Source organism: Elephas maximus, chromosome 7 (genome assembly GCF_024166365.1).
Source record: "Elephas maximus indicus isolate mEleMax1 chromosome 7, mEleMax1 primary haplotype, whole genome shotgun sequence".
In the NCBI taxonomy this organism is placed as follows: domain Eukaryota; kingdom Metazoa; phylum Chordata; class Mammalia; order Proboscidea; family Elephantidae; genus Elephas; species Elephas maximus.
The window spans coordinates 25,812,827-25,829,626 of record NC_064825.1 but is presented as its reverse complement, the minus strand read 5'-3'; the positions used below and the strand labels follow the sequence as shown (position 1 = coordinate 25,829,626).

The 16,800-nt window shown below is 39.6% G+C and overlaps 1 protein-coding gene across 1 annotated transcript; it reads left to right on the top strand.

Moving 5' to 3' along the window:
- The first annotated feature begins 9,633 nt into the window (after positions 1-9,633).
- Positions 9,634-11,454, top strand: LOC126078877 (lysine-specific demethylase 4D-like). Its single transcript, XM_049889683.1, has one exon. The coding sequence runs from the start codon at positions 9,634-9,636 to the stop codon at positions 11,452-11,454; it is 1,821 nt and encodes a 606-aa protein (XP_049745640.1).
- The last annotated feature ends 5,346 nt before the right edge of the window (positions 11,455-16,800 follow it).

Below are 16,800 nucleotides of genomic sequence, written 5' to 3'. Positions count from 1 at the left end.
ATTCTTCAAGACATCAGGAAGGAAATCAGGTAATATGCAGAACAAGCCAAGGAACACACAGATAAAGTAGTTGAAGAAATTAAAAAGGTTATTCAAGAATATAATGAAAAAGTTAATAAACTTCAAGAATCCATAGAGAGACAGCAATCAGAAATTCAGAAGATTAACAATAAAATTACAGAATTAGACAACTCAATAGAAAGTCAGAGGAGCAGAATTGAGCAAATGGAAGGCAGAACTGGTGAGCTTGAAGATAAAGCACTTGGCACCAATATATTTGAAGAAAAATCAGATAAAAGAATTAAAAAAAATGAAGAAACCTTAAGAATCATGAGGGACTCTATCAAGAGAAATAACCTATCAGTGATTGGAGTACCAGAACAGGGAGGGATAACAGAAAATATAGAGAGAATTGTTGAAGATATGTTGGCAGAAAACTTCCTTGATATCATAAAAGATGAGAAGATATCTATCCCAGAAACTCTTCAAACTCCGCATAAAAGAAAGTCACCAAGACATATTATAATCAAGCTTGCCAAAACCAAAGATAAAGAGAGAATTTTAAGAGCTGCTAGGGATAAACGAAAAGTCACCTACAAAGGAGAGTTAATAAGAATAAAATCAGACTACTTGGCAGAAAACATGCAAGCAAGAAGGCAATGGGATGACTTATATAAAGCATTGATGGAAAAAAAACTGCCAAACAAGAATCATGTATCCAGGAAAACTGTCTCTCAAATATGAAGGTGAAATTAGGACATTTCCAGATAAACAGAAGTTTGGGAAAATCTTAAAAACTAAACCAAAACTACAAGAAACACTAAAGGGAGTTCTTTGGTTAGAAGATCAATAATAACAGGTATCAAACCAAGATTAGAACACTGGACAGGGCAATCAGATGTCAACCCAGACAGGGAAATCACAAAAATAAATCAAGATAAAAAAAACTCTCAAAACAGGTGAACAGCAATGTTATTATGTAAAAGATGACAACATTAAAACAATTGAGAGGGACTAAGAAATGTAGTCATTGATCTTTCATATGGAGAGGAAAACAAGGGAATATAAAGAAATAAAAGTTAGGTTTAAACTTAGAAAAATAGGGGTAAATATTAAGGTAACCACAAAAGAGACCAACTATCCTACTCATCAAAATAAAATACAAGAAAAAAAATAGGAGCTCATCAGAAACAAAATCAACAACAACAAATAAGAGGAAAAGACAATATATAAAGATAAACTAATCCGCACCTGAAATTAAGTGGGAAAAAGAAACTGTCAACAACATACAAAAAAAAGACATCAAAATGACAGCACTAAACTCATGCCTATCTATAATTACGCTGAATGTAAATGGACTAAATGCACCAATAAAGAGACAGAGAGTGGCAGGATGGATTAAAAAACACGATCTGTCTATATATATGCTGCCTAGAAGAGACACACCTTAGACTTAGAAACACAAACAAACCAAAACTCAAAGGATGAAAAAATATATTAAGCAAAAAACAATCCGAAAAGAGCAGGAGCAGCAGTATTAATTTCGTACAAAATAGACTTTAAAGTTAAATCCACCACAAAGGACAAGGAAGGACATTATATAATGATTAAAGGGACAACATACTAGGAGGATATAACCATATCAAATATTTATTCACCCATTGACAGGGCTGCAAGATACATAAACTCTAACAGCATTGAAAAGTGAGATAGCTCCACAATTATAGTAGGAGACTTCAACACATCACTTTCGGTGCAGGACAGGACACCAAGAAAGAAGCTCAATAAAGACACAGAAGATCTGAATGCCACAATAAACCAGCTTGGCCTCATACATATATACAGAACACTCCACCCAACAGCAACCAAGTATACTTTCTTTTCCAGTGCACATGGAACATTCTCTAGAATAGACCACATATTAGGTCATAAAGCAAGCCTTAGCAGACCAAAATATCAAAACATTACAAAGCATCTTCTGTGACCACAAGGCCATAAAATTAGAAATCAATAACAGAAAAAGCAGGGAAAAGAAATCAAACACTTGGAAACTGAACGATACCCTGCTCAAAAACAACTGGGTTATAGAAGACATTAAGGATGGAATAAAGAAATTCATCTATTCAAATGAGAATGAAAATACTTCCTATCAGAACCTTTGGGACACAGCGAAAGCAGAGCTCAGAGGTCAATTTATATCAATAAGTGCACACATACAAAAAGAAGAAAGGGTCAAAATCAAAGAATTATCCCTACAACTTGAGAGACCAACAAAAGAAACTCTCAGGCACCAGAAGAATGCAAAAAATAATAATCAGAGCAGAATTAAATGAAATAGAGAACAGAAAAACAATTGAAAGAGTTAACAAGACCCAAAACTGGTTCTTTGAAAAAATTAACAAAATTGATAAACCATTGGCTAAACTGTCAAAAAAAAAAAAAGGAGAGGAAGCAAATAACTGGAATAAGAAATGAGATGGGCGATATTACAACAGACCCAACTGAAATTAAAAGAATCATATCAGATTACCACAAAAAATTGTTCTCTAACCAATTTGAAAACCTAGAAGAAATGGATGAGTTCCTAGAAACACACTACCTACCTTAACTAACGCAAACAGAGGTAGAACAACTCAATAGACCCATAACAAAAGAAGAGATTGAAAAGGCAGTCGAAAAATTCCCAACAAAAAAAAGCCCTGGCCAGGACAGCTTCACTACAGAGATCTACAAAACTTTCAGAGAACAGTTAATACCACTACTGCTAAAGGTATTTCAGAGCATAGAAAAGGATAGAATACTCCCGAACTCATGCTATGAAGCCAGCGTATCCCTGATACCAAAACCAGGTAAAGACGCCACAAAAAAAGAAAATTACAGACCTGTATCTGTCATGAACTTAGATGCAAAAATCTTCAACAAAATTCTAGCCAATAGAATGCAACAACATATCAAAAAAATAATTCACCATGACCAAGTGGGATTTATACCAGGTATGCAGGGATGGTTCAACAGTAGAAAAACAATTAATGTAAGCCATCATATAAATAAAACAAAAGACAAGAACCACATGATTTTATCATTTGATGCAGAAAAGGCATTTGACAAAGTTCAACACTCATTCATGATAAAAACTCTCCGCAAAATAGGAGTAGAAGAAAAATTCCTCAACATAATAAAGGGCGTTTATACAATGCCAACAGCCAAAATCATCCTAAATGGAGGGAGTCTGAAAGCATTCCCCTTGAGATCAGGAATCAGACAAGGATGCCGTTTACGACCAGTCTTATTCCACATGGTGCTGGAGGTCCTAGCCAGAGCAATTAGGCTAGATAAAGAAATAAAAAGCATCCAGGTTGGTAAGTAAGAAGTAAAAGTATCTCTACTTCCAGATGACATGATCTTACACACAGAAAACCCTAAAGAATCCTCAAGAAAACTATTGAAACTAATAGAAGAGTTCAGTAGAGATCAGGATACAAGATAAGCATACAAAAATCAGTTGGATTCTTCTACACCAACAAAAAGAACATTGAAGAGGATATCACCAAATCAATACCATTTACAGTAGCTCCCAAGAAGATAAAATACTTAGGAATAAATCTTACCAGAGATGTAAAAGACCTATACAAAGAAAACTATAAGACGCTACTGCAAGAGACCAAAAAGGACCTACATAAGTAGAAAAACATACCTTGCTCATGGATAGGAAGACTTAACGCTGTAAAAATGTCTATTCTACCAAAAGCCATCTATAGATACAATGCAATTCCCATCCAAATTCCAATGCCATTTTTTAACGAGATGGAGAAGCAAATCACCAACTTCATATGGAAGGGAGAGAGGACCTGGATAAGTAAAGCATTACTGAAAAAGAAGAACAAAGTAGGAGGCCTCACTCTACCTAATTTTAGAACCTATTATACTGCAACAGTAGTCAAAACAGCCTGATATTGGTAAAACAACAGATACATAGACCAATGGAACAGAGTTGAGAATCCAGACATAAATCCAGCCACAGCTGATGTTTGACAAAGGCCCAGTCAGTTAAATGGGGGAAAAGACAGTCTTTTTAACAAATGTGCTGGCAGAACTGGATATCCATCTGCAAAAAAAATGAAACAAGACCCATACCTCACACTATGAGCAAAAACTAAGTCAAAATGGATTAAAGACCTAATTATAAAATCTAAAATGATAAAGATCTTTGAAGAAAAAATAGAGACAATTTTAGGAGCCCCAATACATGGCATAAACAGTATACAAAACATTACTAACAATGCAGAAGAGAAACTAGATAACTGGGAGCTCCTAAAAATCAAACACCTATGCTCATCCAAAGACTTCACCAAAAGAGTAAGATTACCTACAGACTGGGAAAAAGTTTTTAGCTACGACATCTGCTATCAGCAGCTGATCTCTAAAATCTACATGATACTGCAAAAACTCAACTACAAAAAGACAAATAACCCAATTAAAAAATGGGCAAAGGATATGAACAGACACTCCACTAAAGAAGACATTCAGATAGCTAACAGATACATGAGGAAATGCTCACGGTCATTAGCCATTAGAGAAATGCAAATCAAAACTACAATGAGATTCCATCTCATTCCAACAAGGTTGGCATTAATCCAAAAAACATAAAATAATAAATGTTGTAGAAGTTGTAGAGAAACTGGAACACTTATACACTGCTGGCAGGAATGTAAAGTGGTAGAACCACTTTTGAAATTGATTTGGCACTTCCTTAAAAACCTAGAAATAGAATTACCATATGATCCAGCAATCCCACTCCTTGGAATATATCCTAGACAATTAAGAGCCTTTACACGAACAGATATAAGCACACCCATATTCATGGCATCACTGTTTACAATAGCAAAAAGGTGGAAACAACCAAGGTGCCCATCAACAGATGAATGGATAAGTGAATTATGGTATATCCACAAAATGGGATACTACGTATCGATAAAGAACAATGATGAATCTGTGAAATATTTCATAACATAGAGGAATCCGGAAGGCATTATGCTGAGTGAAATTAGCCAGTTGCTAAAGGACAAGTATTGTATAAGAACACTATTATAATAACTGCAGAAATAGTTTAAACAGAGAAGAAAATATTCTTTGATGGTTACAAGAGAGGGGAGGGAGGTAGGGAGGGAGGTAGGGAGGGAGAGGGGGTTTTCACTAATCAGATAGTAGATAAGGATTATTTTGGATGAAGGGAAAGACAACACACAGTACAGGAGAGGTCAGCACAACAAAGTAATTTCCTAAATGCTTTGAAATCCAGCGTAGCAGGGGCAGGGGTTTGGGGACCATGGTTTCAGGGGACATCTAAGTCAATTGCCATAAAAAAATCTATTAAGAAAACATTCTGCATCCTACTTTGGAGAGTGGTTTCTGGGGTCTTAAACACTAGCAAGAGACCACGTAATATGCATCAATGGGTCTCAACCCACCTGGAGCAAAAGAGAATGAAGAACACCGAAGACACAAGGTAATTATGAGCCCGAGAGAGAGAAAGGACCACATAAACCAGAGACTACATCAGCTTGAGATCAGAAGAACTAGATGGTGCTCAGCTACAACCAAAGACTGCCCTGACAGGGAACACAACAAAGAACCCCTGAGGGAGCAGGAAAGCAGTAGTACCCCCAAATTGTCATAAAAAGACCAGACTTAATGGTCTGACTGAGACTAGAAGGACTCTGGAGGTCATAGTCCCCAAACCTTCTGTTACCCCAAGATAGGAACCATTCCCAAAGCCAATTCTTCAGACAGGGATTGGACTGGACTATGGGATAGAAAATGATACTGGTAAAGAATGAGCTTCTTGGATTAAATAGACACATGAGACTATGTTGGCATCTCCTGTCTGGAGGGGACATGAGAGAGCAGAGGGGGTCAGAAGCTGGCCGAATGGACACGAAAATAGACAGTTGAGCGAAGGGGTGTGCTGTCTCATTAAGGGGAGAGCGATTAGGAGTAAATAGCAAGGCTTATGTAAGTTTTTGTATGAAAGACTGACTTGATTTGTAAAATTTCATTTAAAGCACAATAAAAATTAAAAAAAATAGAAGAACATCTTACATGAAGAAAACAAAAGGTCATTTAAAAGGCAGAAAAGAAAGAAAGGACCATAGTGGACATCAGAAATGGACTCTGAAACTTGCTTTTGGACAGAGTAGCTAAAGTGAATGGAATAAATGATGAAGTAAAAGAGCTGCACAGAATATTTGAAAGGGTAGCTAGAGAAGTCAAAGAAAATTATTATAATGAAATGTGCAAAGACCTGGAGTTAGAAAACCAAAAAGGAAGAACAAGCTCAGCATTTCTCAAGCTGAAAGAAATAAAGAAAAAATTCAAGCCTCTAGTTGCAATATTAAAGAATTCTAGGGGCAAAAAATCAAAGGATGCATGAAGCATCAAAAGAAGATGGAAGGATTACAAAAAGTCACTGTACCAAAAAAAATGGTTGACGTTCAATCATTTTGGGAGGTAGCATATGATTAAGAACTGATAGTACTGAAGGAGGAAATCCAAACTGCATTAAAAGGTTTGGCATAAAACCTTGATGGAATACCAACTGAAATGTTTCAACAAATGGATGCAGCACTGGGGTGCTCACTTGTCTATATTGAGGAATTTGGAACACAACTACCTGCCAACCATCTGGAAAAGATCCATATTTGTGCCCATTCCAAAGAGGGATGATCCAATAGAATTCGGAAATTATCAAACAATGTCATTAATATCACCCCCAAGTAATTGTGATTTGGGGGAGGAAGAGCAGGCATTATTATTTCTCGACATGGGTGGTGGTTACACTTATGTTTATAGTTCTTTGTTAAACTGTACATATATGCTTTATGCATTGTCCATAAGCATGCTATATTTCATCATTTAAAAATGTAAAAAAAAAAAAAGACTGCTTTGGCTTCTAAAAAAATTAAGACGCATAAAGTGGTTTATAGAATTATTTGGTTTATATTCCTTTGAACAGTATTGATTATAGACTGTTTTAAAACTCTTCATTGTGTTTCAAAAATTTTTATGTCTAATATTGTGTACTTGTGCCTTCTCTTTTTTATTATTTATTGTATTACATGTTATTAATAGACTTCACTTTTTAGAACTATTTTAGATTTATAGGAAAAAAAACATATAAATGCAAAGTTCCCATATAGCCCCTCCCCCAAACACATTTCCCCTGTTATTAACATCATACGTTAGTATGGAACATTTAATGGGGCAATATGTCAATATTAGCTTAAGTCCATAGTTTATCCAGATTTTTGGTGAAATTTTAAAAACATTTTTACTTAATGTCCTTTTTCTGTTCCAGGATTCTAACCAAGTTACCACATTACATTATTTGTTTTGCCTCCTTAGGCTCCTCTTGGCTGTGACAGTTTCTCAGGCTTTGCTTGTTTTTGATGACCTTAACAGTTTCCCTTTCACTGGAATTTATCTGATGTTTTTCTCATGGATAGACTGGGGTTATGGGTTTTTTGGAGGAAGATCACAGACCTAAAGTGTCACATCATATCAGGGTGCATATTATCAACATGATTTGTGACTATTGATATCAGCCTTGACCATCTGGCTGAACTAGTGTTTGTCTGGTCTCTTCTCTATAAAACTACTCTTTTTCCCCATCTTTCCATGTGCTACTCTTTGGAAGAAAGTCACACGTAAGGACTGGGGTTATGCTCCCTCTCCTTTAGGGTGCAGTATCTGCATAATTCAAGGAGCTTTGGTGGCCCAGTGGTGAAGGGCTTAGCTGCTAACTGAGGTTGGCTGCCACGTGAAAGTTGAGGAGTTCAAACCCAATAGGCACTGCCCCATGGGAGAAAGATGTGGCAGTCTGCTTGCCTAATTATTACAGCCTTGGAAACCCTGTGTTCCATAGGGTCGCTATGAGTCACACACAACAACATCTGCATAATTTATGATCTCATCCACAAGTGAATACAGGTATGACCCAGGACCAGGTAGTATTTCATTCCATTGTGCTAGGGCTGCCATGAGTCAGCCTACTAAATGGCAATAGCATCAATATCTGCATAAATTATTTGGATTTCTTCTGCAGGAGAGATTTGTCCAGCCATTTATAAATTTATTCAGTCATTTTTTTTATCATTATGAACTCATGGATATTTATTTTATTCTTTGGACTATAATCCAATGCTACTTTATTTTGTTGCCGGAATTGGTCCAGCTTTGGCCGTTGGGATCTCTCTCAGTTGGCTCCTGTGCTTCTTTGACATGACCCATCAAAGTTTCTTTGTTGTTGAGCACTTCCTTACTTTCTGTCATTATAACAGGTTGCTTTTGTTTAATATTTGCCGGGTTGACATTCAAAAACTCGTTGCCATCAGGTCGATTCCGAATCAGCAACCCTAAAGGACAGAGTAGAACTGCCCAATAGGGTTTCTAAGGAGCAGCCAGGGGATTAGAACTGCCAATCTTTTGGTTGGCAGCCATAGCTCTTAATCACTGTGCCACCAGGGCTCCGCCCCTTTAATTTCAAACTCTTAGCTTTCTCTAAGTTTATTTTTTTTATAAAAAACTTTGATTTAAGTGGAAAGGCCAATCAGTAACCCAACCTTTTGATTGCTTTATGTGGGTGTTGATTGAATTAGAGTACAGCTGAGGTATAAAGCTGCGATCATCAGGACGTGGGCTTCATTTGGTGGCTGGGAGGAAACCATCTCTCTGGGGCTTGAAGAATCTTCGTATGAAATCAGGATTTGGCCGGTGGAAGGTAGGTTAGTTTACCTTTCTGTTACTTTTGCTTGTGAGCAAGAGAGTTATAAGAAATAAAAGGAAAATTTTCTTAATATAAATTTAAAAGCTAGTAAAATACCACTTGCTGTCCAGTTGTTTCTGACTCATAGAGACTCCATGTGTGTCAGAGTAGAACTCTGCTCCGTGGAGTGGGTTTTCAATAGCTGATTTTTCTGAAGTAGATCACTAGGCCATTCTCTCTGGGTAGACTCAAACCTCCAAATTCTTGGTTAGCAGCTGAGCACATTAACTGTTAGCACCATTTAGGGACTCCAAGTTTAAAGAAGTTACTGTAAGTTTTACATTGATTTAAGAAGGAATGCTACACATTGGTATGTTATCATTTTCCTGAATTTTAAAATATTTTTTATTTTTTAATTGTTTTTTCAGTCTTGTGGTTTTGAATTTTTTTTTTCTCGGTAAAAATCTCAAACATTTTTAGGAAAAAGCATTGCATTTAGTTGGCTGGTATTAACGGAAATGAGAGGGTTTCTAGATGTGGGAAAAGATTAGATCAACTGGACGGAGTTAGACTCCCAACTGAGGAACCTCACAGAGCACTCAGCCAGGCCCTGACTCTAAGTACCCGTTCCACGGAATAAATTCTATTCCCTTTGGGAAAAAATACTGATCCAAGTGAGCTCCCCTAGTGAATCAGCAAGCCTGGAAAGATACCACATTTGTTTAAAAGTTTAAGTCTTGAGTTTTGCCTCATAGATAAACCAACACATTACAATTGATAAAAATATATTTTAAAAAGTTACTCTCCAGCATTCTCAGGTATCTAGAACATACCTAAAATCTGGGGAATCTGCCTCTTTTTCTCTTGCAGCCATGAAGTCTGAGCATTATGGTACCCAGAACCCAAGTTGTACCATCATGACCTTTTATCCAACCATGGAAGAATTTAAAGATTTCAACAAATATGTCGCTTACATGGAATCCCCAGGCGCACACCGAGCAGGCCTGGCTAAGGTAATTCCACCGAAGGAATGGAAAGCCAGACAGACCTACGATGATGTCAATGACATCCTAATAGCCACTCCTCTGCAGCAGGTGGTCTCTGGGCAGGCAGGTGTGTTTACACAATACCATAAAAAGAAGAAAGCCATGACCGTGGGGGAGTATCGCCACTTGGCTGACAGTGACAAATACCGCACTCCACCACACCTGGATTTTGAAGACTTGGAGCGAAAGTACTGGAAGAACCGCCTGTACGACTCTCCGATTTATGGCGCCGACATCAGCGGCTCCTTGTTTGATGGAAACACTGAACACTGGAACCTCAGAAACCTGGGAACAATTCAGGACCTGCTGGAACGGGAGTGCGGGGTCGTCATCGAAGGCGTCAACACGCCCTACCTGTACTTCGGCATGTGGAAGACCACCTTCGCTTGGCACACGGAGGACATGGACCTGTACAGCATCAACTACCTGCACTTCGGGGAGCCCAAAACGTGGTACGCGGTACCCCCGGAGCACGGCCGACGCCTGGAACGCCTGGCCAGGGAGCTTTTCCCGGGCAGTGCGCGGGGCTGTGAGGCCTTCCTGCGGCACAAGGTGGCTCTCATCTCGCCCACCGTGCTCAGGGAGAATGGCATTCCCTTCAGTCGCATCACCCAGGAGGCTGGCGAGTTCATGGTGACGTTCCCCTATGGCTACCACGCTGGCTTCAATCACGGCTTCAACTGTGCCGAAGCCATCAACTTTGCCACCCCGCGCTGGGTCGATTATGGCAAAGTGGCGTCTCAGTGCAGCTGCGGAGAGGCCAGGGTCACGTTTTCCATGGACACCTTTGTGCGCATTCTGCAACCCGAGCGCTACGAGCTGTGGAAACAGGGGCGAGACCGGGTGGTCGTGGACCACAGGAAGCCCACGGTGACAGCAAGCCAGGAACAGACCGCCTGGGGGGAGGCCCGGCCACCCGTGAGAACTGCGAGGGCCATGAGCCACCTCCAGCCCAGACAGGCCCCGCCCCATCCTAGGCCTCTGGCCCCTGGAAGTGGCTCCCGCCTCTGCGACCCTGTGTGCCCTGCACCCAGGTGCTCCTCCACTGCCCGCAGCGCTGCTGTGGAGCCTGACGCCTCTGCCATCGCCATCGCTATCACCACCGCCACTAGCCCTGGGGAGACGGGTCTGACACAGACGCTGACTGTAGATCCACCTGCTCTGAATCTCCAGCTTTCACGTCGCAGAAGGGGTCGTGGTCGTCCTCCTGGTCGTCGTCCTCGGGAATCTGAGGCTCAGGAACAGACCATCCAGGCACCCGCCAAGAGGTGCACAGCACCCACAGTTCTGGGCCCCACGGCTCAGCCCCTACCTGGGAATGAATATTTGATAGAAGACTCTGCACCTGTGAGCCCTGGACCCCAGAATTCCACTAAAGCTTTCAGGTGCTGTTGTGCCCCTGATCTTCAACCCCTGGGGCCCCCACTGGATTCTGACTCTCCAGTGCACCCTGGCCCATGCCTGCTGTCCCTGGACACCATTACAGTGAATCTCCCTGACATTGTTCCAATGACTCCTCCCAACTTCATTATGCCTCTGAGAAAATTCCCCAGTGCCACAACTGGGGACTGCACAACCCCTGTGAACTTGCTGAAAGTTATCGCCATGGACCACTCTTATGCCTCTAAGATCCTTCCCCCGAGATGAGTTTGCCAAAATCTCCTGCACCCCTGACTGTGATCTCTGGAGACTAAATCGATGTAGCTGCACCTCTGAGTTCTGAGGCGCGTCTACCACAATGGGTGTTCTTTAGCCTCTGGGCTTAAAGAAGGGCTATTGAAAATGTGGCTGTGCCTCTGACACTCCCAGCCTCAGGAATGTTGGAAGTTGCCAGCCGAGCTCCACCTTTGGTGCTGGAACTCTCTCTGGTGAAGACCCTTTTACCTCCAAGAAGTGGCACACGTTCAGGCTGCCTGATGCTTTATCATACCATGACAAGCAGGGATACCACTGGCCGCGAAAGTGGACCTTCCCACCCTTAAAACTGCCATAGGATGTTGTCGTACCTCTCAGAGACCCTCAGATGACTCCTGGACACTTATCTGCCTGTGTCTCCTTCCATGGCCTGGATGCCATGAATACTGTTTGTTTCTGATGTCATCTTTAGGATACTTCCCCTGCCTAGTAGTCCCTAAACCCATTGCTGTCCATTACGTTTGACCATTTGTCCTCAAATAAATGATTTGTGACTTAACTGATGTTTATGAAATTCATTGTTCTTAGTGTGTATCTACCAAGGAAAGAAAAGTCGTTAATCTATATTTTAAAAATCAGAATTATATAATACAGAGATATTTAAAACAAAGTGACTCATCACGTATTCAGACACCAGAAGAACTAGACGGTGCCCAGCTACCACTACAGATCATTCTGACTGAGGCACAACAGATGGTCCAGGATAGAACAGGAGAAAATTGCAAAACAAAACTCAAAATCTTTAACAAAATGGTCAGACTTAGTGGACAGGCAGAGACTGGGGGACTCTGGAGACTACTGTCCTTCAATACCCTTTAAACTTTGATCTATCTGAGACCCAGTGGTTAATATTTACCCTAAAGCAAAGATGAAAAGGCTGGAAGGTGGGAGCAGGGAAGCAAGAATAATGGAAATGGAACAACCAGAATGAAAATAAGGAGAATGTTGATAAAATGTGGAAACTGTAACCAATGTCACTGAACATTCTATGTAGAAATTGTTAAATGGACACCTAATTTGCTGTGTAAACTTTCACCAAAAACTCAATAAAATTTTTTTAAACAGCATAACTAATAAATCAATAAAATACCCCAATAATATAGTGTCTTAGTCATCTAGTGCTACTATAGCAGAAATACCACAAATGGATGGATTTAACAAAGAGAAAATTATTCTCTCAGTCCAGTAGGCGACAAGTCCAAATTCAGGGTGGTGGCTCCAGGAAGGCTTTCTCTCTCTGTTGGCTCTGGGGGAAGGTCCTTGTCATCAGTCTTCCCTTGGTCTGGGAGCATCTCAGCACAGGAACCTCAGGTCGAAAAGATGCGCTCTGCTCCCAGTGCTTCTTTCTTGGTGGTATGAGATCACCATGTCTCTGCTCACTTCTCTCTTTTATATATCAAAAGAGATTGTCTTAAGACACTATCTAATCTTGTAGACCTCATCAATATAACTGCTGCTAATCCATCGTATTACATCATAGTGTTAGGATTTACAACACATAGGGAAGTCACATAAAGTGATGGACAATCACACAATACTAAGACTCATGGCCCAGCTCAGTTGACATATATTTTGGGGGGACACAATTCAATCCATGATATATGAATAATTTTCTAGGAAGGTTTAATTTACTAAAACCGATTCCGGAAGAGATAGGAAATCTAAAACATAAATCTCTATGTAAGAAATCGTGAAAAATATCAATAGAGCTACTACCTCTTTGAAATTACTAGGAGCAATTCACAGGGGAATCTTGTGAAACCTTTCAAAAGCAATTATTTCCAAATTTATTTAGGCATCCATAAAGAAGAAAAAATTGCAACCTTTAAAATGAGCACAATATTGATAGAAAAAAACTGACAAATTGCACAATGAGAGGAAATTATACACAAAGATTATTTCTGAACACTGATTTTTAAATTGCATTTACTGCAGAAAGGCAATGATGGTTTGAAATCAAGAAATCTAGTGATATAATTTATTCTCATTCATGCATCCAAAAAAAAAGAAAGAAATTATGCAATCATTTCCACAGATTGGGGAATGGCATTTAACAAAATTCAACACTCGAGTCTTATTTTAAGCACACACACGATTAGGAATCAAGGAACACTTCCTTAAGATGAAAAAATTTATGTATCTAGCTATCTCAGCCTAAAAGCTAGCACTTTACTTAGTGGAAAATATTGAAGGCAATTCTGCAAGTAATTAAAATGGAATTAGAGTATTAACCAATGCAGTTAATAAAGCAAAAAAGTTAGAGCTATAAGTGATGGAAAGGAAGAAACAAAATTAACTTGTTTTTGTCCGCTGATATGTTTGAATTCCTGGAAAACTCAAGAAATGCAACTAAAGAACTACCACAAACAACAGGAAAATTCAGATTATAAAATTTATATGCAAAAATTAATAGCCTTTATATAAACAGCATATTAACAATACCCAGTTTAGAGATATATTGGACTAAGTAACTTATTTATAATATCAACCCAAAAATACACAGATAAAGTGTTTTTTTAAATAATTTTTATTGTGCTTTAAGTGGAAGTTTACAAATCAAGTCAGTCTGTCACATATAAGCTTATATACACCTTGCTACATACTCCCATTTACTCTCCCCCTAATGAGTCAGCCCTCTCCCTTCTTCTAGTCTCTCCTTTCCTGACCGTTTTGCCAGTTTCTAACCCTCTCTACCCTCCCATCTCCCCTCCAGACAGGAGATGCCAGTACAGTCTCAAGTGTCCACCTGATACTTCATTAGCATCTCTCTCCAACCCATTGTCCAGTCCCTTCCATGTCTTCGGGAACGGTTCCTGCCCTGGGCCAACAGAAGGTTTGGGGACGATGACTGCCGGGATTCTTCTAGTCTCAGTCAGACCATTAAGTCTGGTCTTTTTATGACAAATTGGGGTCTGCATCCCACTGTTCTCCTGCTCCCTCAGGAGTTCTCTGTTGTGCTCCCTGTCAGGGCAGTCATCGGTTGTGGCCGGGCACCATCTAGTTCTTCTGGTCTCAGAATGATGTAAGTCTCTAGTTCATGTGGCCCTTTCTGTCTCAGGCTCATAGTTATGGTGTGACATTGGTGTTCTTCATTCTCCTTTGATCCAGGTGGGTTGAGACCATTTGATGCATCTTAGATGGCTGCTTGTTAGCATTTAAGACCCCAGACACCACACTTCAAAGTGGGATGCAGAATGTCTTCATAATAGAGTTTATTATGCCAATTGACTTAGAAGTCCCCTTAAGCCATAGTCCCCAAACTCCCGCCCTTGCTCCGCTGACCTTTGAAGCATTCAGTTTATCCTGGAAACTTCTTTGCTTTTGGTCCAGTCCAGTTGAGCTGACCTTCCCTGTATTGAGTATTGTCCTTCCCTTCACCTAAAGTAGTTGTATCTACTAACTAATCAGTAAATAACCCTCTCCCACCCTCCCTCCCTCCCCCCTCTCATAACCACCAAAGAATGTGTTCTTCTCAGTTTATACTATTTCTCAAGAACTTATAATAGTGGTCTTATACAGTATGTGTCCTTTTGCATCTGACTAATTTCACTCAGCATAATGCCTTCCAGGTTCCTCCATGTTATGAAATGTTTCACAGATTCCTCACTGTTCTTTATCGATGTGTAATATTCCATTGTGTGAATGTACCATAATTTATTTAACCATTCATCTATTAATGGACGCCTTGGTTGCTTCCGGCTTTTTGCTATTGTAAACAGTGCTGCAGTAAACATGGGTGTGCATATATCTGTTCGTGTAAAGGCTCTTATTTCTCTAGGGTATATTCCGAGGAGTGGGATTTCTGGGTTGTATGGTAGTTCTATTTCTAACTTTTTAAGAAAACGCCAGATAGACTTCCAAAGTGGTTGTACCATTTTACATTCCCACCAGCAGTGTATAAGAGTTCCAATCTCTCCGCAGCCTCTCCAGCATTTATTATTTTGTGTTTTTTGGATTAATGCCAGCCTTGTTGGAGTGAGATGGAATCTCATAGTAGTTTTAATTTGCATTTCTCTAATGGCTAATGATCGAGAGCATTTTCTCATGTGTCTGTAAGCCGCCTAAACATCTTCTTTAGAGAAATGCATGTTCATATCCTTTGCCCACTTTCTGATTGGGTTGTTTGTCTTTTTGTGGTTGAGTTTTAACAGAATCATATAGATTTTAGAGATCAGGCACTGGTCGAAGATGTCATAGCTGAAAATTCTTTACCAAACTGTAGGCGGTCTTTTTACTCTTTTGGTGAAGTCTTTAGATGGGCATAGGTGTTTGATTTTTAGGAGCTCCCAGTTATCTGGTTTCTCTTTGTCATTTTTAGTAATGATTTGTATTCTGTTTATGCCTTGTATTAGGGCTCCTAAGGTTGTCCCTATTTTTTCTTCCGTGATCTTTATCGTTTTAGTCTTTATGTTTAGGTCTTTGATCCACTTGGAGTTAGTTTTTGTGCATGGTGTGAGGTATGGGTCCTGTTTCATTGTTTTTGCAAATGGATATCCAGTTATGCCAGCACCATTTGTTAAAAAGACTATCTTTTCCCCAATTAACTGACACTGGGCCTTTGTCAAATATCAGCTGCTCATATGTGGATGGATTTATATCTGGGTTCTCAATGCTGTTCCGTTGGTCTATGTGCCTGTCGTTGTACCAGTACCAGGCTGTTTTGACTACTGTAGCTGTATAATATGTTCTAAAATCAGGTAGAGTGAGGCCTCCCACTTTCTTCTTCTTTTTCAGTAATGCTTTACTTATCTGGGGCTTCTTTCCCTTCCATATGAAGTTGGTGATTTGTTTCTCCATCACATTAAAAAATGTCACTGGAATTTGGATCGGAAGTGCATTGTATGTATAGATGGCTTTTGGTGGAATAGACATTTTTACTATGTTAAGTCTTCCTATCCATGAGCAAGGTATGTTTTTCTACTTATGTAGGTCCCTTTTAGTTTCTTGCACTAGTACTTTGTAGTTTTCTTTGCATAGGTCTTTTACATCTTTGGTAAGATTTATTCCTAAGTATTTTATCTTCTTGGGGGCTACTGTGAATGGTATTGATTTGGTGATTTCCTCTTTGATGTTCTTTTTGTTGATGTAGAGGAATCCAAGTGACTTTTGTATGTTTATCTTGTAACCTGAGACTGCCGAACTCTTCTATTAGTTTCAATAGTTTTCTGGAGGATTCCTTAGGGTTTTCTGTGTATAAGATCATGTCATCTGCAAATAGAGATAATTTGACTTCTTCCTTGCCAATCCAGATGCCCTTTATTTCTCTGTCTAGGCTAATTGCTCTGGCTAGGACCTCTA